Below are 26318 nucleotides of genomic sequence, written 5' to 3' on the forward strand. Positions count from 1 at the left end.
TTGACAATATTTATATATTTATGTTTGTTATTTCCTTCAGCTACAATTTGCGAAATTTCTTGAGTTTTTCACTTTCCTGAGTCCAGCCAAGTCTGACTCCGGGTCCCAAGTCCGAGTCCGAGCTCGAATCCGTGATACACAGTGTAGAAGATTTTAATCTTTATTTCTAGAGTCTTCTCCACCAAGTGTAAAATGGTCTGCTTACATGGATGGTGAACCGAACCATAATAGGAACTGATAGTGTGAATGGCGCTCAATCAGCTGTGTAGAAATTGGCATACAATTGAGCTATGAACAAGTCTGAAATGGCTGTATTTTGATTGTAAACTAGTTGGTGATCATTTTTCATCAGGTTTTGTATTAAATGGTGTGTTTCCTCCATCAAGTACTTCCGAATTTGTCAACTCAGATCAAAATTACATTGCTAGATGTGTGAAAAATAAAACCACACTTTCAAACCTCAAACTGTATTCATTGAAATTATGTAACGTACAGTCCATGATACTAACAGATTCTTAGATTAAATCAATGGCATGATCTGAATTGCAACGAAAATTCAAAAAACTAAACAGACGGCTCCAATCTATAAATAGCTAAAATTTTCAAATTTTACAATACAGAACTTATGTTGCATCACAATCAATTTATTAAGTTATGAATGAAATTCCACAAGCCTTCAGATGGCAGAGATGTTTATACAACATAAGTTTAGTCAAGACTGCTTTTGGTTTTGTCCCCCAATACTTCAGGATAGGACAGTATCTGAACTTGACATGAATTGTCAGAGGTAAATGTCTTTAGCTGTTTACTACTACTTTTCCAATACAGCATAATCATGTCTGCTTAATTCTCTTTTTTACATCTAAAATATATCTTCTGAGTCCAACCATCAAAACCCAAGTGCTGCGAGAAGTTTTCTCTTTGATCATCAATAATAAAGCTGCACTCAGGACTGTCTTCAAAATTTGGGCAGATAATCCTTTGTAGAAACCTAAAGGGCCCTCATTTTGCCAAATGATTCTCAATGCATCCACTACTTGTTTAGGTTGTTTTTCTTGAATCACTCCATTCATTTTGAGTTTATTTTCATCATCAGTTTCAGCACGTTGAATCATAACCTTGCATCTGCCAATAGGAGTTTGTAAGAGTAATTCTGAAAGTTTTTTATAAAAGAAAACTCCAATCACAAAGCATCAACCAACTCATATCTGAAACTGCAAATGGCAGATACTTAACTGAGCAACTTAAATCAGAAATTGAATATTATAGAAAGTCTTATATCCGATAGCTGGCAATTGAACTCAATTTTACTTTAAATAACTTTGATGATCTAAGAAAAAAAACTTTTAAATAAGAATAAGACCTTATTGCCGGATATGTCACAATTGTTGCTACTGTCTTTGAAAGTGCACCTAATAAGAAGGCAGCAAAAGCTGAGATGACAACAGGAGAAGAGTCAGCTGTAACTGAATCAGTTTGATTTCTTTTTTGTTTCACCAATAACCTTCGTTTCAACTGCTCAAAAACTGTGTACTGAAATAGAACATTAGACATGTCAGACGTGCAATAAACTAGAAAACATGCAAGATAAAGTGCAAGCAAGCATCACTTCAGCAATAGCCTGTTAAAATACAGATCCTGGAGATACAAACCAGATTTGCAAAGAATGACTCTCCATAGGAATAGGGCACTGTGCATGATCATAAATTCCACTTGATTTTACAAAATTTCTTTAATATATTACTCATCTTAACAAAGTGCCACCTACCACCACTAAAAATCGGATATAAGATATACCATTCAATTCTAATGGACTGAGAGGATATCACAAATGTAAAAACAGTATAGTAAATTGAATAAAGAATTATGCTGTTATTCATTATAGCTATTACATTTGTGAACTTGGCAATGACACATTTAAGTTTGATAGTTGCAACCTCTAGCTGGTACTCAATCACAAAATGTTAAATAATAAAACCAATGTAATGTAAAAACGATGATTTGTTTGCAAAACAAATTTAATTTTTGAAGTTGGTATTCTCACACAGACTATAATAGCAGAAAACTCTCCAGAAAATAGTTAAAAACTTTTGTAGTTGAATAACTACACAAACAATTGATTAGCTGCAAGTTTGTGTCTTATTTTCCCAGACAGCTTATCTAGTTTATATTATTCTCATTATTTGCAATTGGACCATGTCACATGCATCAGTAATTTGATAATGGCATTACTTCCCAAACATTGCCACATCCAAGGGAAGATTTATTTCAAAAAAATGCCCATTGATGAAAAAGAAAGATGAAAAAGGTCAACCTAACCTTCTTTGAAAGAGAATTCATATCAGACTTGGTTTACATTTCAGAAACTTCTGCACCTCATTTACAAACTAATCACCTTTTTCTAGCATAGTTACAGGTTGAAAAACTGTCAGTTACAAGACCAAACTTAGGTAGAACAAGGACAGGCATGGGTACACATAGATGTGCTTTTGAAGTTCAAGAAAAAATGTTTGATCCCCTCTCAAATTGAAACCACAAATAAATTTTTCAAAAGATTACACCATATGAAATATTTCGCCAACACAAATGTGTCCTGTGCAAGCCATTTATTTAACACGGTACAAGAATATCACAATAATGCAAAAAAACATTTTCAGTATTTTATCTTGGAAAACTAACAGGCGAAAGTGAAGACACCAATGATTTAGCCAGAATGCAATAAACAGTCTCCAGTTTTATGCAAGAAAAGCAACAGAAAAAGGTTGTCATAGTTAATAGGAAAAGATAGTGACTAAGGAATGAAGGAATAATATTCAGAAGAAAAATGCAATCAACCAGATCTCAGCTTTCAGTTTTTCAGTCCTTTGTTTTACATAAACCCTCTTAGGTAAAAGTAAAATAGTTTTTTAAACCCATACAATTTTTTTTCTAATTGGCATTACTTCTATCAATTATGTTACTTTTATCTCTATAAACTATATTTGACATGAAATAACAAAATTGGTTATCTTTCTGCTATTTTACCAACATTAAATTATTTTTTATTTTCCTGAGTTTTTCTCATTTTAAACCCAGGCGATCGAATTCCCTTACCTTTTGCCATGATATATATGTACCATGGAATGGTACCATGAGTTATTTCTCAATGACATTTTCTCTCTAAAAAACATTACACATTTTATCCAATGATAGCACATTATGCTGCATTGAAATTCTTCCAAATGCTTGTTTCTTGAAGGAATGAGAAACCAAGTGCAATGGATAGTATTTTCAGTACCTGTATGGCAGGATTAGATGTGAGAAGCAGAGAAACACCAACACCATCAAATGCCTTTCCCCAAGAGCCCTCAGTAAGAGTCTGCCAAAGGCCCTTAGATTTCCCAAATTCACTAGTCTGCATCCGAGCTGATGCTGTGTCCAGTGGCTTTCCAAAACAAAATGAAACAATATCAGATTTTTTTTACACAATACAAATGAGCAAGCTATACATAAAATAATGCAATATTATAAGTTATTACATATTTTCTTTGTTGCGATAATAGAATTGCTTGAGGTAATAATTGTTTCACATACTAGCAACAGAAGGCTTGAACAGGTAATCTATTATCACTAAACAAACAAATAGCAATTGATACAGAAATTTTCAAAATAGCAAGTCGATTGGAAGAACCAGCTAAAGATATAAATTATGAGAAAACAAGGTCTGCAGTTAGGCCCAATAAAAAAATGGAGCAAGTGATGAAACTACTTCCAACTTTCAAGCATTGTAGCCATGTTCATAAAATTAGAAACAGAGGGAGCTTCAAAAAAACATGAATTCAAACAAAAAATCACTAAAAAGGGTAAAAAACTCGTACAATTTTTTTCAGGCATATACCCCAAAGCATATATAACTGATCTCACATAGAATTGTTGAAATAGGTTCAATTAAGATTAGAAAGAGGAGAAAATTAATGTTGACCAAAAAAGACAATAAAACACTTGTTTTACAAAGTCAAGATTTCTTGCTTCTAGGTTTTCAAGTGTTCGAAAGTGCAAACAAAGCACTCATGAATTACCTATATTCCATGACCAAGTGAGACACTATCACAACTAAGGATGTAATTCAATGATTACCATTATCCTGAACAAATTGATACTATTGTACATAGAGAGTTTGGGTGGATAGCGAGTCCCTCAGACTCCATTTTGGATGGTACAGTGCTCCTATCATGAACTTGAGACTGTGCCTCGTGTTAATCAATTTTGACTTCTTATACAGTGAGCGATCTGCTGTATAAGAAGTCAACATTATTGTGCGTGCAAGACAGTGCAATCTGCTGTGTTAGAAATCAGTTATATACGAACTTGGATAGTTTGAGTTTCTGTGTTATCAGCATTAAGGAATTCTGATCAAAACAACAGTGAATGAGAATTACAATATTTTGCGATCTGAATATATTAAGTTATCAATAATATTTTATAATTCAGCAAATTGAACCATATATAATATCTAGATTAAAGTAATATCTAAGAGTCCTTAAAATTGAAAATACCAACTATATAAATCTGATCCCAACTTTAACATGGTATCAGAGCCAGGTTAAGAAATCAATCAAGATCAGATTTATATATATAAACAAAGTTATCCCATATATATACTCAACTTCTTCTACCTCCATCTATACATCAAAATGGTGAATGGTGTTAGATTTGAAGATCGTCTCGAAGGAGCTTCCAATTTCGTATCTTGGAAGTTTAGAATCATGCTTGCATTAAGGGAAAACGAATTAGATGAATTCATAAAGAAGAATATACCGGTACCTGACGAAGAAAGCAAGAAGGTTTAATGGATGAAAAAGAATAATAAAGCCATGAAAATGTTAGTGGATGCAGTTAAAGATCATATTATTCCAATTATCTCGAAATTGGAAATGGCATATGATATGTTCAAAACACTAGAACGTATGTATGAGATAAATAACACTAGTAGAGCTCTTGCATTAAAACAACAACTCCATCATGTAAAAATGATCAAAGGCGAAACCATTACATCATACTTCATGAGGATTACAGAATTGAGAGATCAACTCTCTACCATTGGTCACACAATAGAAAGCAAAGAGTTATCCATGTTGGCACTAAATGGTCTCCCCTCTTCATGGGAGTCATTTATTCAAGGGTTAAGTGCAAGACCAAAACTCCCTAAGTTTGACTGATTGAAAACAGACTGCATCAAGAAGAGTCAAGATTACCTATAAGAGGCATTGGTCAAAGCCCTATAAATGAAGATATCCATGTTCTTGCCTCTCACTCCTCAAAGATGAAAGGTAAGAAAGGACATTTCAAAAGGAAGAAAGATAAGGAATCTAATGGTGCTCCCACATTCAAAAGAAGGAAGGATATTTCAGAAATCCAATGCTTTAGATGTGACAAATATGGTCACTATGCAATGCAGTGTCCTACTAGGACTATGCCTCAAGCTTCCATTGCGGATGTTGGTGAAACTCTTCCACAAAAGGATTCAGATGGATATTCTGACTTGAAAGAGATAAGTTCTTCTTTTATGATTGAATAATGTTCATGAATTTTATATGTAGTTATTAATTCATGAAATCAAAATATGCATGGTATTTGTGAATCAACATTGTTAACAGATGTTTGTTTACAACAAGCTGCATCTAGATAGCCTATGGTTAAAATTCTTCAATTTACTATGAGAAACTTATCCCTTACATACAAGACATCCTTAGGATCACAGCTTGTGAAATTTGAGAGTTCTATTTGTGATGAAGAAGATTGAAACTTAGGAGGAATTTGCAGAGGACTTTAGTGGAGATCTAGAAATTTTGAATTTCCATTTTTTATGAAACAATATTTACTTAGAAAAGTGCTACAGTCATCTTGGAAAAGCTATAAGTAATTTGTGCAGGGCTCGATCTTATGACAGTTGACCCACGGTAGTTTGGATCTAGCACTTTCAGACGAATAAGGATCATACCAGAAAATGAGAGTCTCCTGAAGCAAGATATCTTCCATGATTGGGTCCATGTGAGCAAGGGATGCTTCCGTGAATGAGGGAGCTTCGATTGATATCCTAGAATCTTGATCATATTGATTCAGAGGGAGTGGACTATGTCGAGAAAATTTCTCTAGTGATCAAACAAAAGATTATGATTCATGGGATGGTGTCACATGTAGACTGAAAGGCCCTTTATGATGACTCCTAGGTCATGAGATTTCTAGATAGATGAATACTTGATGAGCTTGGAATACACCAAGAATTATGCAAATCTTGTATTTTATGACAGGACAAAACATGTGGAGATTCCTTATCATTATGTTAGAGACATAGTGGAAAGGAATATTAGAGGTAAGCTTGGTATGGTAGAAATGTAATTTTATCTGAGATTGTATCAACAATATAAATTTATTGTACTAATATATTTGAAAGATGTTTAATTTGTAAACTCTTTTGTCATGTGTGTGATTACATGACTTCATGGGCCCCTATGAACACCTTGAAAGATGACGATTTTTCAATGACGTACACCTGTACTTCTGATTACTGTTGTAAGGTGACGACTTTACAATAGTTAAACCTTACTATCATGATGGATATCATGTGACTTGATATCCGTGGACATGTCATGATAGCTGATATCTCTTAAGTGATATTAACTAAGTGGTGGGTAACCACAATGAGTTATATTACTGAGATATTTCATGGTGGATATTATGTGACGTAATATCCGTGGATATGCCATGAGCATATATCCTTATGGTAGGCATCATGTGACTTGATGACTATGCACATACCATAATGGATATTGTGAGTATGGTGAATATCACGTGACTTGATATTCGTGGACATGCCATTACTCCTGATATCATATTGAGGTGATATCTCTCTCACACAATATATGGATCTATTGTGTTTACTTTAGGATAGTAATCATCCTCCCTAGCTAAGAGGGAGTGTTAATGAATTGTAGCTTCGGTCGGATTATTCCTATTGATGGGATCAAATGCATAAGTGGCCTATCGGCCTTGAGCATTTGATTACTATCCTTATTCTGTATACTGCTAACGATTATGGTTATCACAAATCTTGATTGAGTTTGATATAACATTTATTACTCTTGCTGTTGTTATTAATAATGCTGTTAACATTAATCTTAATGTTGATACTAATTATACCATGCATCGATATTGGATATCGACATTCACATTGGTGAGCATCAATAATGAATATCGATATCAGACCATGCTTCGATAATAAGTATCAAGCATAATATGGTATTGATATTTAATATCGATTTTGCATTGACTATTATATGAATCGATAAAGTGTATCAACTTTGGTTTTAATTATAACACAAATCGATAATGAGTATCGATTAAACAGCATACATATCAATTAGTATATTGATTAGTTAATGATTGGTCATGAGAGACATGTCTCTACGTGAACTCATGAGAGACATGTCTCTACGTGAACGTAGTTCACGTAGAGACATGTCCCTACAGGAGACATGTCTCCACACTATTATATATATAATGATCAATACACGTATCTTGAAAGGTACAGAAAAAATATGTATAATTATAGAAGGTACTCCTCTGCAGACCGAAATTGAAACAGCCAGCCAATAGGCCACTCTGTCAATAACATTTCGGTGAATATAAAATTATCGGCAAACACAAGGATATGAATATGGTGGTCAAAGATAGATGACAATATCGGGAAAAGACAATACAACAGTCAGCCGGTCAATAGCAACTGAAGATTGGTGAATATTAATGCAACGGAGGTCGATATTAGTGTGTGTGTGAAGTCGATACCATTGGGAGTATACAGTGAGCGATCTGCTGTATAAGAAGTCAACATTATTGTGTGTGCAAGACAGTGCAATCTGCTGTGTTAGAAATCAGTTATATACAAACTTGGATAGTTCGAGTTTCTGTGTTATCAGCATTAAGGAATTCTGATCAAAACAACAGTGAATGAGAATTACAATATTTTGCGATCTGAATATATTAAGTTATCAATAATATTTTATATATTCAGCAAATTGAACCATATATAATACCTAGATTAAAGTAATATCTTAGTGTCTTTAAAATTGAAAATACCAACTATATAAATCTGATCCAAACTTTAACACCTCGTCATCCAATTTTGGAGCAGTTCTTCATATTTCTAATTTCTAGTCTGAAGGAGGGCACCTCCATCCTTGTTGGAAACTGGTAGAGTATTTTCTACATTTCCACTATAATCACTTGTACTATAGAATTATGAGCCAACAAGATGGTCCCATGTTAAGCTATGTCAAAACAAATTTGAACGATTAGATACATTACTTCAAACTTGCGAGAGTGGGAAAGTCCAGACAAAACACTCATGTTTACCTATGATCAAGTGATCAAAGGTTTATTACATACAGGTATTTATCAATGCCTCTATTGACTGAAGTGCAGCATAACAAAACAAAATAATATCACAGAAAACATGGAAATGGGCACAGAATTTAACCTGAGTAATCAGTGCTGTGCAAGCTCCAGCAGCTGCAGCTATAACCAGATTTGCTTTTGTCTCCATGTACTTCTTTTTGCTTCTATTCAAATATAATCTTTTAAAATAACTATAACTGTAAAAGTAAATAAATTGAGATATAACTGATTGCAAATTCTTTGTGCCAAGCCCCTGGTACAATGAATGAATTTGCCGTGTTGAAATTGCCTCCAACAATACATCAGATAGATTTCTGCACATTCAAACATAAAATAAAGTAAGAACCATTTGCTGCTTTCATTAAACATTTTTACTGTTATTTTAATAGAACTTTCTAAGTTCTATTCAGCCATGACTTCTATCCATTATTTCAATATAAAATTCCATATATCATTCATTAATAATTTTTCACTGTGACTTTTATAGATTATCATATTACAGTTGAATCCCAAAAACCATTTTCAGTGCCTCAGGCCAAGTTTCCAGAGTCAAAAATGTCTGGGAAATTGGACAATCCATTAGGAACATCTTCAGTTGTACTAAGAAACGTCTAAGAGTTGATACTCGGTAAGTTTCAGAAAGTTCTTATAAAGATACCTGCATCTATTACATAATCCTTTGGATTTCTCATCCACTTAATGTAAATCCCACCCATCCCACTAGCAATTAAAAACTTAACACATTTTTCACTCAAAAGGACTACAAAAATCAGAATCTACTGCATCAGATATAAAAGAAAAATCAAAAAAAGTAAAGGGATTGAAAAACAAACAGATATGTAGGGAAAAAGAAAGGCAAGATTAGGCACAGGCATTTTTGTTGTTTTTAATCCATTGAGCTTGTCATTCCTAGTTCCTCCCCTGCTTCCTGCAGTTTCCTACCATTTCCTTCCCATTAGTATAAAGACTAATCTAATAACATCTTATTACTGAAGAGCTTTTACGTGGCAACATGTCAACATTGATGACAGAGATTGAAGCAGAAATATAAGCACCCTGTTTCCACTGTTAATAAAGGTTGACAAAAGATGCATTTCTTGCTTAATTTCTAGAAATTCTCATCATGAACAGCCACTGCTTATCATAAATTTATTAAGGAATTGTGACAAGTATATAGCTATAGTTTGGTTATGGCTCAGGTAACCCAATTGCTTTGACAGATAAAGGAAGATTAGAAACCAGGAATTAATAATTACATGATACTTATCACATGAACATTAACTAAGCCTTGTACTGTCAAGAATTCAAATATGAGTGTCCCTTTCTATTGTTTCTTCCATAGTTGCCAAGAAACTCCATTATAGGGGCATGGATCAAATGCCCATCCCTGTACCCACAATTTCTGTGACTGCATTTACATATAATATAGCTGTCTTCATATTCATTTATTTGCATACTAGTATTTGATTTGCACCCCTTCCTACAGGTCACCACCAAATGACAGATGTATGAGATGTATCCTCATGAAAGTTCACAATTTTTATTTTCCATTTGTGATAGTATGGTCAATGGTTCAATGAAACAACCATCAACCACTGATCCAATCAGAGTTTAAAGTGGAACCAAAGCACACATGTTTATAACAGAAACAATGACATACTTCATTCGTTTTCAGAAAACTGATTACATCAGATACATTGGCAGATTTTTATCGCATCAGCCCCTTAAGATTTTTACCAATTTCAAGCTGCGTTACCAATTCAAGTACAGGTATGGATTCGTGGGCATGGCAAAAAAAATTCCTTGGGTACTGGTACATCCATACATACATATATATATGTGTATACATATATTATATATATGTTCAAACATCAAAATTATAAAATATAAACTGTATCAGTGTATAACTATAAGAAGAGTTATATAAAAACTAACTTATTGCTTAAACTATCTAACAAATGATATAATATACTCCTCCCAATAAATAAAATGACCTCCTAAAATATTTTTTCTTCCTCCCACTATTTTTTTTTTAAGTTTTGATTTTAAATTCAAACATCCCCTTAAACTAATGAAAGTGACCTCCTTATTAAAAAACATATACTATAAGGAGACCCCTAATCTATTTTAAAAAAAACACTTTCAAATGATTTTATCCCAAATTATATTGTAAAGACCTAAACCTATATAAGTGAACAAAAATATTTAAACAGATAAAACTAAGCAATGCCTCTCAAGAGCATTACTGCTTTTAAGCAATGCCTCTCAATGTCATTATTGCTTTTAAGCAGTGCCCCTTATAATGTCATTACTGCTTTTAAGCATTGCCTTTCAATGGCATTGTTTTTCGAAAGCATTGCACTTTTCGTGCATTGCTCATCACTGCTCCTAGCAATGCAAGTCGCTTCAAAAACTATTTCAATATTCAATTGCACAATGAGCAAAGCAAGCTCGATACATCTTCTCTGCAATTGGATGACATTAAATGAATGAGGCAAGATCAATAACGATGTATTTGTTAAATACAATGAGAGTGAGGAGCTGAAAGGACGAAGAAGCTCGAATAAGAAAATCATTGGGTCACATTAAACAAAGGTACCCATTCAATTTAATTCTCATTTAATGATCGGCCAGTGATCTTATTTAAGGACCAAAGCCCGAAGCTCTTCGATGAGAGCTCAAATATGGATCGCACAGTGAAAGAAATGTCCATGGCGACAACAAAGAGTATCATGTGACCGATATAAGTCGCCTAATCAGCACAACGAACAAGGAGTTAATAATGATGTTGATGAAGTCGACTACTCAATGACGTCGCCCTAGCATTCAGAGCTCCCATGCTATATTGAAAACGAAGTTCAAAACTCGATGATGATAGCAAATGACAGTGATCACGCAAACACAAGTATTTAAGTCGACGCCTTGAAACATTGTGAGGTTCAATGTCAATCAATATCCATAGTAAAGTTCTAAGTTGGCGATCCAATAGTAATCCATCAGTGTTTGATGCCTTACATTCAAAACCGAATTTCTTTTCAATCCATAATATGTCGGCATCAACTCATTTAATGATATGAGCTCAATAGGCCTGATGACGTATTGACCTTTTGAACAATTATAAGCTTCAATTTGATCATTCCATTTGATCAAATTGTGATCGATTTACTTTTGCAGCTGCAATATTCATCTTCAATCATCAGCGATTGTGTTATGCCAGCAGTTTGAGGAATCGAATTTGAGCTCATATAATCTCCATCAATGATCTATGACTGATGCAATTTTCACCACAGCGAATTGATACAGTCTCCCATCACCACCGATTCAATCAGGTTGATCATCAAGTCAAGGGGGTATTTATCTTGAATCAATTTTATGTCATCCTCCCAGGTTGATGATTTGATATCTGCATTGACATCGATGTAGCACTCCAGTCGATCTTCATCGGGCTGCAACTTCACCACATTTGCTGATTCGATTATATCAGGTAACGACTTTGGGTTCGTGTGATTTCGAAGATGATATGCAGCGATTTCCAACCTGCCTTCATTAGCAAAGTAATGACGAGATCATTATATACAGCGAAGGCAATTCTCTATTCAAGGGTTCGAGCTGATTCTATATCCTCTGTGACCATTGTGATCAGCATACATAGCGATTTCATTGAGGTGAATAAAAGAAAGAATCAATTAGGCAATTTGTATTCATCACGGCAAATTCCATTTCGACAGTGATGCCGATTTGTCGATTTTGATATCAATACCTTGCAGTATATTCATCACCACTTGCAACGATTTCCACAAAGGGACTAAGGTGATATTCAGTGGTCAACTGAGAACAAAGCGATTCCAATTCAAGACATAGCTATTCATAGTTGACAGCCAATATAAAGGCAGAGAACTTGACCTTATCTACTCATCAAAACAGATTGCCTTGTCATCAAGAGTGGTGATATTATTTGTTTCAGATCGACAAAGTTGGTGAGTTGTAAGGTGAGAATGCCGATGGTGAATGGGTGCGAATCTGATCATAATATACAGTGATAACGAATGCATGTAAAGCCAACAACATTGTTGAAGACAGCGAATTGGTATCAATTTTGATCACTCAGTTGATCAAAGTAATCGAAAGTGACCAAATTAGTGTCAGGACTGAAATAAGCCTATTCAAACATCTTTTGATCAGATTGTGTCTGAGGTGGATTTGGTTTCTTTTATTCGGCTATTGCATTATCTTGATTGTAGTATCTTTCTTTATGTCATTTGAAATTTTGAAGAGATTATTATTAGCTTAAGATGATTATGTTCGATCAATGGTTGAAGGCGTGACTTAGAATTACAAGATTTTTATTAAGGTTTTCATGCCTAAGTAATCGATTACATGTTCACAAGCGACTGCCATTACATGACACTAACTTAGCCGACTCTTACAAGTGCATCATGGAGAGATTGCGACGAGCTCACATCAAGAAGGAAGAGGTTGCATTGTCAAGTCACAAGCTCATATAAGGCAGGAAGTGGAGTCACTCCAAGCGCGAAATGCATTCCAAGGCGCGATGAGGATCAAATATAGGCAAGACAAAGTCTACACCAAATGTAACATCAAGACAAAGGAATATGCATGACGAGTAACTCATCAACATCAAGCATTCAAAGATGAAATTTTCACAATCTTGAATTTCCTTCGGAAATCCAAGAATCATTGACAATATGGCTAGATGAAGGCTCACGAATGCAAGTGATCGCAACAAGGCAAGTTCCAGAAGAGTTAATCAAAGTTAGAAGATCGACATGAGCGGAGTCATCGTCACATCAAGAGCTCGCCAATGTTGAGTACCAAGAGATATGCCGCATTCAATTGGACAAATGTGATGAGTTACACAATCAATCAAGCTAAGGTGGTGCCAAGTCATCATTACATCCAATCACATCACTTCATGAGGAGGCGTCCAGATTCGATGTACCTAACTCATCCATTGAAGGGGATAACTACTACAAGGGCACAAAGTTCGATGTACCTACCACCATCACCTATTGGTTGAATTTTCTAAGGACGTGTCCCATAAAATGTAATTATATCATTAGTCAAACATTAAATGCTTTGCAATAGGGTTTCTATCTTGTAATCTTAGCCATTGATCTCAAATCAATCTGAGCCACTGAAATGTAATGAGAGCACTATATAAGGCCTCACTTCTTCATTTGTAAAGTCAATAGTCAATAGTGAATAGTTAGTAGTTAAAGAATTAAAGAATAGAGAATAGAGTAGAAAGTAGATAGCAAGTAGAGTAGATGAGAAGGCAAAGATTGTTGCCAAGAAATTGTTGCAAAAGACATGTAAACTTCATTGAAGATATGGTGAATTCTATGTGTTGATTCAACAATTTGCATGATCTCTACTTCTCAATTTGATTTTCATGTTGTTTAGATGAATGGAAGACTCTGTATGATCAATGGTGAAATTTGTATATCCATACTACTAGCGGTTTGTTGATTGCAAACTTTCGTTGTGTGATCAACTAGAATCCTTTAGTCAAAGCTTAACTTCAATTATCATTCTTCATTGATATGCATCAACTTGATAGTGTCCATGCTTGTGGTGATGATTTGAAAAACATAAAGCTATCCTTAGAAGATTGCACTAGCCTTGTGGAGATGTTCGCTGCATGTCGAAGCAAGACTTAGTTAGAATTTCATCAAAGATCATCCATTGCTCATACATTCCTAGAGTTAGAATTAGATCTCTCCTAACCCTTTCCCTTTTTCCTTTTTTTCAATCAAGTGAATTTCACGTTCCAACGATATCCAAAGTAGTTCAAGCATTCAAAGTAAGTCCCCTCGTAGGTACAACAAATCACATCATACACCATTGAAGCTATCCAACAAGTCAAGACCTGACATAAAAAAACCTTGAAGTGATCTCAAGTGATCCTTATGCGAATCTTCAGCATTTGAGAGTCTTTACTCAAGAGAGGATAGAGTATTCAATACTTTATTCTGTGTTCGATAGTGCATCAAAACACCATCAACAGAGACTATGGCAAGATATTTTCAGCAATGGATGGCTTTAGATTAGTACTACCCTTCTAATAAGATCAAGACTACATTTGTGTTTGGATTTCCTATCGATGTGAATAGAAGAACACAAAGAGCATTTAACCGTAGTTAACAAATACAAACTAATGGAGACTATGATCCAAAACATTTAGGGCTGCAAACAAGATTGAGGAGCCCCTATTTGGGAGGGGTACACCCGGGTTCATCCCGGGTGTGGCTGGTTTGTCCCAGGTGTGGCCCGGGTGCCCAGGCTGCGCCCAAGACAAACCCAGGTGCAAACCCGAACTGTATCAAGATCCGACTCAAACCAAGACCCGATTCTGAGCTAAAAGCAAAGAACCTAGTATCATAGATTCCAAGCATGCCATTTCTTTTATCTCAATTCTCAACTGTAACAAGAGACATTCATTCCACATCTAAGTTGCCTTGTGTACTTTTCTGTCCACTTTCTTGCAAGTTGTTCTCTTTCACTAAGCACTTCCATGCAGGCTTCCCTCACTTGCAATCTTCACATTCTTTGTTCTATAAGAATGTAGACCAAAATGCTGTCCAAAAGTTTGGATCTCCAAAAGCAAGTTCAAAAGGCCCCTACCTTACATTCAAACTCAATATTTATTTCTCTTGTTCTTGTTTGTTAAAGAAGATAAAACAGATCACATTCTAGATGTTACATACAAAAAGCCTTTCACAAAGGAAACACATGACAATCATTATCATAGTTACCAGGAGAACTGTATTCTACCCCTGGAGACCCGTACCGATACCGGAGACGTCTCCAGAAACTTCTTGATGCATAAGGTGCTTTTGGCTGCCGTCTCCAAAGTCTCCTAACCAAAAATTGACATCTCCTCCTAGAAAACTTAGGGCAAAATGCAGTAAAAAAGCAAAAAAAATAAAGCAAACAAATAAGATAAGCTTGCAGCAAAGCAAAGTCGTAGGGAAATGACTAATAAGGAAACCGTTTCACAGGAAGACAAAAATCCATGCAAAGTTATAGTGATCGGATCTATTGACAGTGTAGACTTTTTGAGAGGACTGATTTCTTATCATTGTAATCAAAGAAACGGGACTTGGGACTCGGACCCGACTCGGCGAGGCCTGCTCGTCTCGGGACTCGAGACTCAAAGTCGAAACTCAGTGCAAACTTGACTGGACTCGGCAAAGTGAAAAACTCAAGAAATTTAGAGATTTTTAAGGATTTAAAACTTGTTTCATACATCCTTTATTAAATACACCTTTAAGACACTAACATCATCAAATAGAAGGTAATTTGATTATATACACAAGTATACATCAATCACATAAGCATAAACGCAAATTGTAGCTGAAGGAAATAACAAACATAGATATATAAATATTGTCAAATGTATACAATATTACAAGACTCATGGAATAAAAAATCCATGTCATCATATGATCAAATGAGACGCAAACTCTTCCTTTCCAACTCTTGATGCACCAAATGAAAGTATATGTTGTTATATAAAGCCTAATCAGACTCGGAGGTTAAAATTTCCCTACTTTTATCGGCGCAATTTCCCCCTAATTTTATGACGGGGGTTTGGGGACAATGCCCCCAAATTGGGGTCAAGGGCCAGGTGTTATTTTTCTATTGTTTCTCCTCACAACTCACTTTTCTCCTACTATTTTTCCAGATGAATGAAATGAAGTTCACTTTTAGGGGCAAAGCAAAATATAAACAAAAAAAATAAGTTAAAAACATTTTAAAACATGTTTTTTTTTGTCTTTAAGTTGCCTTACGCCAGCCGAGTTTGGCAAGTCCTGACTCCCAAACTCGACGATTTTAGGCGAGTTTGGAAGATGGCGATTTTTGGGCGATTTTTGGGGCCAAACTCATCTAAGTCTGAGTCTGAGCCCAATAGACTCGACGAGCCTCACTCGACTCGGGAATCGCCCAAACTCAGCGATTTTGGGCGATTCCCGTTTCTCTGATTGTAATAGTCTAAGAGAAATTGCCTTTACTATTTAGCCAACAATATTGAGTGTGCTCAACATCTATATTACCTTACTTTCACTAAACAATTTAGATTGGCTATGGTATCAGCAATATAAGCAATTTTAATTTCAATTTTTGTTCAATTTTAGAGTTAATGTTAAACTTTACCACTGTTCTATCATGATATGTTTTGGAAATTATTAAATTATATTTAAAAACAAATTGGCATCTCCAAGTACCCCCATCTCCTATTTTTGAAAATTAGAAGTACCATTACCGGTACCAGTCTCCAAGTACCCCCATCTCCTATTTTTGAAAATTAGACGTACCAATACCGGTACCAGTCTCTTGGTAACCTTGATCATTATCTGAAAGATTGCACGGTCATAATTCAGTTCAAAACACCATCAAAACGATAAAATCCTGATACATGTTGCTTCCTTCTGCAGTGTCTTAATTCTCTTCTACATTGCCTTCATATCTGTCAATTTTAATTTTTAAAGTTCAAAATGCTGCCCAATGGCTCACAAGTTGCTGTGAGGCCTTTGAAGCACTCTTTAATCACCTCTTAAAAGTTTTATCACTTCATCTTAACCATTAAATAGACAACACCATACATCAGTCACATAGTTTTCCACTTCTTTCAAGCGATTAAAAGTCTAGGTTCCATCTCTTTCAAGTGATTAAAAGCCTTTCTAGACATTTAATCCAGTTCGTTTTCTTTCTGCCATTGATCCGAATTCTAAATACACTAAAGAGCCCATGAGCGGCTAGTATGCTATTATCTGTCTAAAAGCTCCAAAAGGCTTTGTATGCTGCCCATCTATAGGAAATCAGGTGCCACTCCACCTTTATGTGTTCCACGGCCTTCTGAAGCCCTTGCCCCACTGTATCATTTAAAGGCTTGAAAAACTCTCTATCATTGAATCAGAACCCATTAAATGCCTCTTATGTCCCTTTCTGATTAAAAGGAGCCCGAACCTTATTGAATGCTTAAATGCACCAAAATCTGCTGATCAAAATTTGATACGATGACTCTCCTACCTCTTCAAGAATAAAGCAATCCTAAAAATTTATATACTGTTGCAATCCACAAAAGGTTGTCTCTACCACTGATTCAAAGTCTAAGCCGACCACATAACAGGTCCAAGCATTACTGGATCCTTTAAATGCTTAAGAGCTGTTGATCTTGATCATATTGCATGGCTCTGAATCCTTTACATGCTCAAACATAGCCAAAGAATTAATGTGCTGCTATGAAGCCCAGAAGGCATCCTGCAAGCTTTGATCTGTTCTTTTTGAACAACTATGCTTATATGGTTGAGTTCAAAGGTTTAAAGACAAATATCTTGGATACACCCACTTAACCACAAGGAACCCCAAATTTCTCCTCAATAATGTGATGTTTCTCTTATGTTGGGATGCCTTTGCAACAAATTCCCTAAGAGTGTTTGACTGTGAGCTTGAAGTTCACAATTTTGAATCCGTTGAAACAGAATACAGCACAGCCCACCTTCATGGCCATATCCAGCCTGTGACTCCCAATCACTACCTTTCAGCCCTTTACCTTCCCATCATCATGTCTTCCTAACAAGTCTTTGTCCAATTTCTCTTCCATCCTTTCACTCTGCTCTCCTAAACATTGTTTGCATCTTTTTGCGCTCAACATCAATCTTGGAAAATTCATCTCTGCAAGGTCCAATTTTTCTTATTCTTTATCTTATTGTTTACAGTAGTTACACTAATTACGACATTCTGTAGTTTCAGGCCCAATATTTTTGGACCTTAAATACCAACCATCCCTTATCATTATTTCATCTTCTCAATGCACAATTTTGTTTTCTTCTCACTAACTGATCCACCATCCACTCATGCCACCTTTGCCCTGTACTTTGTTAATGCATGAACTTTCCACAACATCTCTTCTCAATTTCCACACTTGTTCACTATGTGTGCCACAATGCACTTCTGCAACATTCTTCTGATCAGCCTATTCCAAAAAGGCTTTGGTCCTTCTCGGTTCTTGCAATAACCTTTGACACAATTTCAAGAGGAACAACTTTTAGATCTTCTTCCTTCTTAGCCAAATTCATATATAGCAACTCTTACACATGTTCGTCTGTACCCTCTGATGCACTTAATCTCATAATGGAATTCACTTACCCTGGAGCCTCTTTCTACACTCTAACTGCATTTTCCTGTAATTTGACTCTGCCTTTACAGCTTTCTTGAAGAATTCTTTTGCTGAACCCTGAAACTAGAATGAAACTGCCACTTTCTCCTACTTTTTTCGATGGGAAACAATTAAAAGCTTTTCCATTTCTGGAAAATTTGTGATTGTTCATCCTATCATGTGCCACACTTCTATCATGTTACCAAGGCTTCCCCAGCAACACATTGTATGCATCCATACCTATCACATCACATTTCAAACCCAACTTTTGCACCATCTATGTAAATACTAAATTATTAGTACTTCCTCTATCAATAGTCATCTTGCCTTACTTAGCTCTTGCTCTTTCTAAAAACATATTTTCCTCTGTACTGGACCCTCATCCTTTTCAGGACTCAACAATACTTTATGCAGCATCAAAGTTTAACCATCCTCAGCTTCAAGCAAAATATATTCTTTTCTCAAATCATCTTTTGCTTTATTTACATGAGCTTTATCTTCAGCTCTTACCACTTCTTTCTCAGCTTCTAGACACTCAAAATGGAGGGTAGCCATGCTCACCCAACCTAAAGGAATTTCATCGCATATTTTGCCATCAAGTCCTCTACATCATCTTCCTTCATGAGAATGAGAATAATCACCACTCTGACTCTGCTGCGAGGAGCCTGATTATGCTTCTTTGTATTCTTGTTCCCAAACCTCTTCATCTCCTCCAACAACTTTCCTTTTACGCCTATAATCTCTTCTTTGTACACTTTGCTTCATTTTTTCACTACTTTTCTTCTACTCTCAAAGGACACTAATATATTTATTATATAGAGTGCAAGTTAGCTACACCAAGTTCATCTTGAATTTGAATTCTCAGGCCATTTAGGTACCTTGTAATTTTCCTTAATCACCTTCTACATAACCTTCTCTAACAGTTAACTTATATATTCCTTAATATAGTCCTTTGCATCCTTAACTTTGAAATCATCATACTTCCAGTCTTCTATCTTTGTTTTTCTGCTTCTAGCTCTTTTTGACTGCACATATCCCTACCATACAGATACATGTCCTTTCAACTTGGTACATGCAAACTTCACTCACTTAAGATTATATATTTTCTAATAATCAAAAATACTTTTGTAACTCTGCAATCCAACCTACCAAATCCTCAGGGTGCAAACTATTGGAGATTGTAATCTTGACTTGTGCTCTTTTCTATGGTTCCCATTGACTTACCAACAAGAGGTAATCTTTTGGGCTACCTTTTCTCTTATTTTAGTACCTTGACATCAATGTAGGGCATATGTTAGTAAAACCACTCTCATTAAGAGGCCTAAATGTTTAAGGTTAACATTATATTATACCTGGACATGCACCTTGACTTAGCTGACCTATCCTCTTTTCACTTGTAGGAGTGGTGTTTAAACAATAGCAGCAAAAATCTTTTGGGGAAAAATTTGGCAAACTAAAAGTATAAGATTATTTTTTTAAAATAGGGAAAAAATCAGATTTAAAAAAACGTAAAAAAATGTTGAAAAAGAGACAAAAGCTACTTGTTTTTTTCAATTTTTAGGCATTTCCATAGAGCATGAATTATGCATTTTCAAATGGGCATGAATTATGCATTTCCAAATATTCAAGATACAAAACCAAGTCGCATTCAAAATCTTTTCTATCAAACCAAACCTTAAAATGTAGTCAAAGTAATGACATGACTAATAAGGTAGAAGTAGAACTAGACGATAGACACAAAACACAATTTAGAATAGTTATGCATAATATCAAAATGAGCATACAAAATCACAATGACCAAGATTTTGATGTCACATAGATTGGACATCTTGGTGCAATATTGAGCTACATATAAACATCAGGTTGATGTTTTTATGCAGCAAGGGTTTTTGTACTACAACTTGGTAGAAGGATAAAATGTTATGAAGACAAAGACGACCTACACAATATTACCTCTTCACTTCTAGTAATGAGAGTATATAAAAAAATGAAACTATAGCATTATCATATTCATCAAGCAAAGAAATGATATGAAAGAGAGCCTAAATTAGCATTAACTTCAACCCATTTAGCCAGGAAAACGGATTATTTCTTTCTAGAGGACTGATTTACAGGGCTACCACTATAGAAAAAGATAGAACATCAAATATTGTTTGGACCAAATAACCAACCAATCTTCACATTAACAATTTAGTTGTGCAGAAAATCAAGATAAGTAGACACAAAATGTAGATGCATCAGTTCATCCCCTAGTGAGGACATGGAGCATAGTTGTGCCCAGCCATGGCTTATGATATCAGAGAAAAATATTATGTAATCTCGTTCTTGCGAGAACATAATTCCTTTCTTCTCATAAACCTTTAGCTGCTGAGTTTGGTGATCCAGGATTTTGTAATACTTTATTTATATATATAATATAATAGATAGTGGCTTACCACTTTTGCCAGAAAAATATATATATATATAACCTAAAAGTATAGACCATTCACTTATCATAATAGTAAAATATAGCAGGTTTAAATTGAAAGATCCTTGTGATGTGCACATTGAAAATTTTATTTAACATTCGATGTAGATAAGAAGTAGATGCACAATTAAACCATTTATGACAGCTTATTGACAATATTGACAGAAATCCTAGCATTTAAATATAGATAAAATTAAACCATGATAAAGTAGACACAATAGAAATATTAACAGCGCACTATAATATAGCCTCTGAATATAGACCATTCAACTATCATAACAGTAAAATGCTATCTCTTTGGATGGAAGCCCCACCAAAATAAAATAGACTTGACGTTTTTTATCTTGTTAACTTAAATTGAAATATTCTTGTGATGTGCACATTGAAAATTTTATTTAAAAAATTATTCATCTATTTGTATTTGCTGGTTGAATTTTGTGTAAATACTATTAATATGGCATGCAGTTATAGAATGTCTTTGCAGCAATGTTACAGTGAAAAAATTCCCTATCTTGACTCAAAATGCACCACCTCGTGACTCCCTAGAAGTTTGCAACTAATTGCACCTTTTCTGCAAGTCCCAGCATGCTCTCATTTCTAGTCATACCCTAAAAATATCGTGTGACTGCATTATTTATAAAATATCTCACCATTTCGCAGGTTTTCATAGGTTGGCGAGAGATTGATTAAGGGTTCCAATGCAATTTAAATGTGATTTTTACGTGCAAAAATATTGTTGAAAATCACAGTCAACAGTTTTTTAAAAAGATGGGATTTTGAGGGTGAAAAAATCATTCACATGATCAATTCACAAAAAATGGGTATAATCACAATTTTTTGGAGATTTTTGCTTCTATGGTAAAAACAAAGGACATTCCTCTCACCATTTCATCTAATTGAGTGTGACTCAATCATTTCTTTATTCAAATATTTTGGTGCCTAGGGGTGTCAAGTGTTTCTCTCCAATTCTTCATTGTCTCTTGCTCCCTTCATTTTGGAGTATTTCATTTTTATAATTTGAGATTGTCTCTTGTTCTCTTCATTTTGGAGTATTTCACTTTTAAAATTTGAGTTGAGAAATCTCAATTCATTCATGTTATATGTGGCTATCAAATTCTTCAAAAAAATTAAATGAAATTTACGGGTATCAGTTTTTGGCTTAGCTCCAAATTAAGAAATGGCTCTGGCCTGCAGTCTTCAACTTATAGTTGCTAGACTGTATGCTCCTCATCATCACTTTCTTCATACTTATCTACAAAAACCCTTCTTATTTGTAATGTGTCTATTGAATTTACTCCAGCTTGCATGATTCCCAACATAACTGCAAGATCAACAACTCTCAGTGCTTGACCTCCTCTATTTCTTCCAAGAGGTATTCACTCTCTTCTACATTGCTTGACCTTCACTCTCTTCTACATTACTTTACTCTGTGCTGCACCACCTTCATATTTGCCATTGATTTAAAGTTAAACCAATATCTAACAGCTCAGAAGTTATTTTGAAGCTTGAAGCCTTTAACACTTCAATTTGTGTTTAGACGATTAAACTCCAATGTACTTTCTCGGCCATCAATCAAAACTTGATCTACAGCTTACTGTTTTTAATTGCCCCTTTAAAGGCTTCTCAATTCAGCTTAACCATTGAAATGGGCATGTCACCAAACAGTAACATGCATTTCCATTTCTTTCAAGTAATTAAACAACTTTTGTAGACTTTTAATCCACGCCAAGCTCTTTCAGTCATTGATCCAAATTGGATCGCTAGTCTAAGTGCACTTTCAAGACCAAGAGAGGTCCGTATTCTATAGTCTATAGACTAGCTAAAAGCCCCTTAAGGTGTTTTACATCATCCATCTACAAGATTTTCACTCTACTTCCATGAGTCGTTGTTTTGGTGACTTTTGAATACTAAGCCCCATCGAATCTTTTAAAGGCTCAAAAGACTCTCTCTTTCACTGGATAATGCATAATCTAATGGATTTCATGTCCCTTCACATTTAGAAAACCCAAAACCTTGTTGAGTTGTTAAATGCACCAAAAGCTGTTGATCAAAATTTGGTCTAATGGTTCTCATAACTCTTCTAGATCAAAGTGAAACCGAAAAATTTCCAACGCTACAACATCAAAAAAGGTTATCTTTTAATTTCAATATTGGAAGTTGATTCAATGGTTCTATCACTTTCTCAACAATATAATTGATCCAAGCCTTATTCGAACCCTTGAATGCTCAGACGACTGTTGATCTTGATAAGATCAAGCGACTCTCAAGCCTCTTCATGCTCAAATGAAACCAAAGCTTAAATGCATTCTATAATGCACAAAAGGGCACTTAAAGATCTTGATATGTGTTATCAAACGGCTCTGTTTTAGCATAGTTCAAGAGTTTTAAGTTGCCATCATCTGTGAGAAATTTTGCGAGCTTGCAGCTACATAAGCATTAAAAACAATCTCTTCGATGTGTCCACTTGATCACAAGGGAAGGGCTCCCAAATTTATCCTCAACAAACAAGAAACTTTTTTCATTCCCATGATACTCCTACTTTCATTTGCCTTATACAGTATTTCATATTGAGTGTGCATACTTACCCCTTTCTGGATTCAGACATATGCCTCCTCTTTGGAATACACAAACCTTCACCATTAGGCCCACTCAAGCTGTACTATTAGGTCATTGTACTGATGGCACTAAATTTCCCTACAATGTGTAAATATGAAGCTTAAAAACTCAATTTCATTGAGAGCATTTTAAATTGTAGCCATTAACCACAATAATAATAAATCCAATTATTCTCATTTTCTTTTTTAATATCATTAGGATCCAATTATTCTCATTTTCTTTTTTAATACCATTAGGCCCACTCAAGCTGTACTATTAGGTCATTGTACCGATGGCACTAAATTTCCCTACAATGTGTAAATATGAAGCTTAAAAACTCAATTTCATTGAGCATTTTAAATTGTAACCATTAACCACAATAGTAATAAATCCAATTATTCTCATTTTCTTTTTTAATATCTGTTTCTTTTGCCAGGTCAAACTGGCCAGTTAAAGTATTTGGCAATGAAACCCTCCCTACAATGACTTAAAACGTTCATCACAGTTTAGCACTCATCTTTAGCTACGAAGCCAGCCATCTCATCGTACTTTCCAGAGATCAAGTATTTGTTGAAAGCCAACTCCTCCACCTTCAGGCATCCATGATTATTCTTTATTTGCCAATTTTTCTCCATTTATTCTGATTTTGTCCAGATTACTCCTTTTGAGATACTTGCCAATTAGTTTCCATTTACTTTTTAACGAAATTGTCTAATCAATATTCTGAAGGACCTAGCTTCTGAAATAGAAGTAGCACTCAAGACATAATGATGTTACTAGATTAACACAAAACATTATGACATGAATACTTTTCCAATGAAGTTGATATTACATGATGGGCGTGCTCACCCCTGATAATATCAATCATATTAATTGTACCTCTGTGTAACATCTTACCTAGCCATCACTCTCCCACCCTAGTGGTTTGGTGTGAATATTAGATTAAAAAAATGTGTGAATACTGCTGTTACCATGGGATTAATTGTCACTATAGATAAAGATTATTTTCTCTATCCCTCTCTACACAATCAGTAGACAAGTTGCAAAGCTAATTTCATCAGACTCGGGCAAAGAAACACTCCAGACCATGGATTGTTCCCATCATTGATCCCTAGAAGCTAAGGCATGCTTGCTTTTAACTGAATCAAACCTAACCCTCAAAAAGGCATGACTAGTGCTCTTCACCCACAAATTTACAACTTAACTAAAACCCACATTTGAAATCCCAAGAGAGATTTACCGAGGGAAATGGATAAGCTATGATGTCAAAAATAAATCTTGATGCTACTTTAAATACAAATTCGGAAATTCTGACCTTAACATGACTAGTGCCCATTAATTCGTGAACACTTCAAAATCCAAATTAAAATTTAGAAAAAGAAAAACAATATCAGCTAAAACCTATTTAGAAACCTCAAAGGAGATAAATTTAGGGCAATACATGCGGATTGAATTAAGCTACTAACAAAAGAGATAAATTAAGTGCACTGCATGCAGATCCAATTGACATACTGAAAATTAATCTAACCCGAAGATTACGAATGGATTTCTCATTTGTAGAGAAAAGCACAAACCAATTTCAAGCCACAAATCATGACTATATTTAGCATTCACAAAACCAAAAACCATTAAACAGACGAACTGACCTGTATTTTTGGCGACCCCCAGCCTGAACTTCTGCCTGATACTTGGTCTTGCATGTATCCAATGGATACAATATGGTGGTACTGAGGAGCCCTCCTGCAGCGCCTGATGCGGCCTCTACCAAAGATTCAAACTCCCCACCCATTGCATAAAAAGTCTTCCTCTGATCCACCCAACTCAAAACAACAGAAAAATCTGGTATCTGTCCGGAAGAAATAGTCTATCGATTGGGTCTACAAAATCAAATAGACAGACCCAATTACACAGGAGAAGAGAACTGGATATGGATAATTATGTTAGTTTTAAAATCGATCCCTTCGCTGAGTTGGACGCAGATTCCGTTAGCAGAAGAATCAGAAAAAATTATAAATTTGACACTATAAGCCTAGAATTGGGATCAAAATAATTGTTTCTATATCAGGCGTAACACTTTGGTATACTCTGACACGTGATGAGATCACCTCTCACCTATCAGTTACAAAATTCAGTCTTTATACACGAGCTAGCCGCCCTTATAGCATTGACGGGAATCAATGAATCTGGTATTCCAATGAATTTTAATGGTAATCTAATTTAGTGATAGCCTAATAATTCTCACAAATAGTTAAGAGCCTGACAAACGAGAAAATTGCCTCCTATGAGTAAGGCTTTGGTCCAAATGGTGGGAACCCATTCATACCGGTTGCGGGGCAAAATTTTCCCTAATATTTAGGGAAAGTCATGTTTTTTTCTAGCAAATTATAGAAAATTTAATTTTTCAAAGGCTTTTTGGTCTTGTTTGTGTGAGATCACATTTAGTACTTGAGTTTTTCTTTTTTACAATTAACTAGTTATTAAAAAATTTATGAGGGCAACCACATTAATCTTTCATTTTTTTGGTAGCTCAATACCAAGCATATCAGTAGTTTGGTGTTAAATATTTAGATTAATTAGTTTTATTGATGTTTTTTATAAAAATATTATCATATAAAATTTATTTTATTTGATTAATATAGA

General features: G+C 34.9%; 1 protein-coding gene across 1 annotated transcript; it reads right to left on the reverse strand.

Annotated features, from left to right (window-relative positions):
- Positions 1-555: 555 nt before the first annotated feature.
- On the reverse strand, positions 556-25901 carry LOC131067208 (peroxisomal adenine nucleotide carrier 1). The gene is made up of 5 exons (XM_058002154.2): positions 25325-25901; positions 8516-8747; positions 3278-3424; positions 1364-1533; positions 556-1125 (listed from the first exon to the last, which is right to left on the reverse strand). The coding sequence occupies exons 1-5, from the start codon at positions 25465-25467 to the stop codon at positions 834-836; spliced, it is 984 nt and encodes a 327-aa protein (XP_057858137.2). The 5' UTR covers positions 25468-25901; the 3' UTR covers positions 556-833.
- Positions 25902-26318: the final 417 nt, after the last annotated feature.

The sequence above is a fragment of the Cryptomeria japonica genome, chromosome 3 (genome assembly GCF_030272615.1).
Source record: "Cryptomeria japonica chromosome 3, Sugi_1.0, whole genome shotgun sequence".
Classification (NCBI taxonomy): domain Eukaryota; kingdom Viridiplantae; phylum Streptophyta; class Pinopsida; order Cupressales; family Cupressaceae; genus Cryptomeria; species Cryptomeria japonica.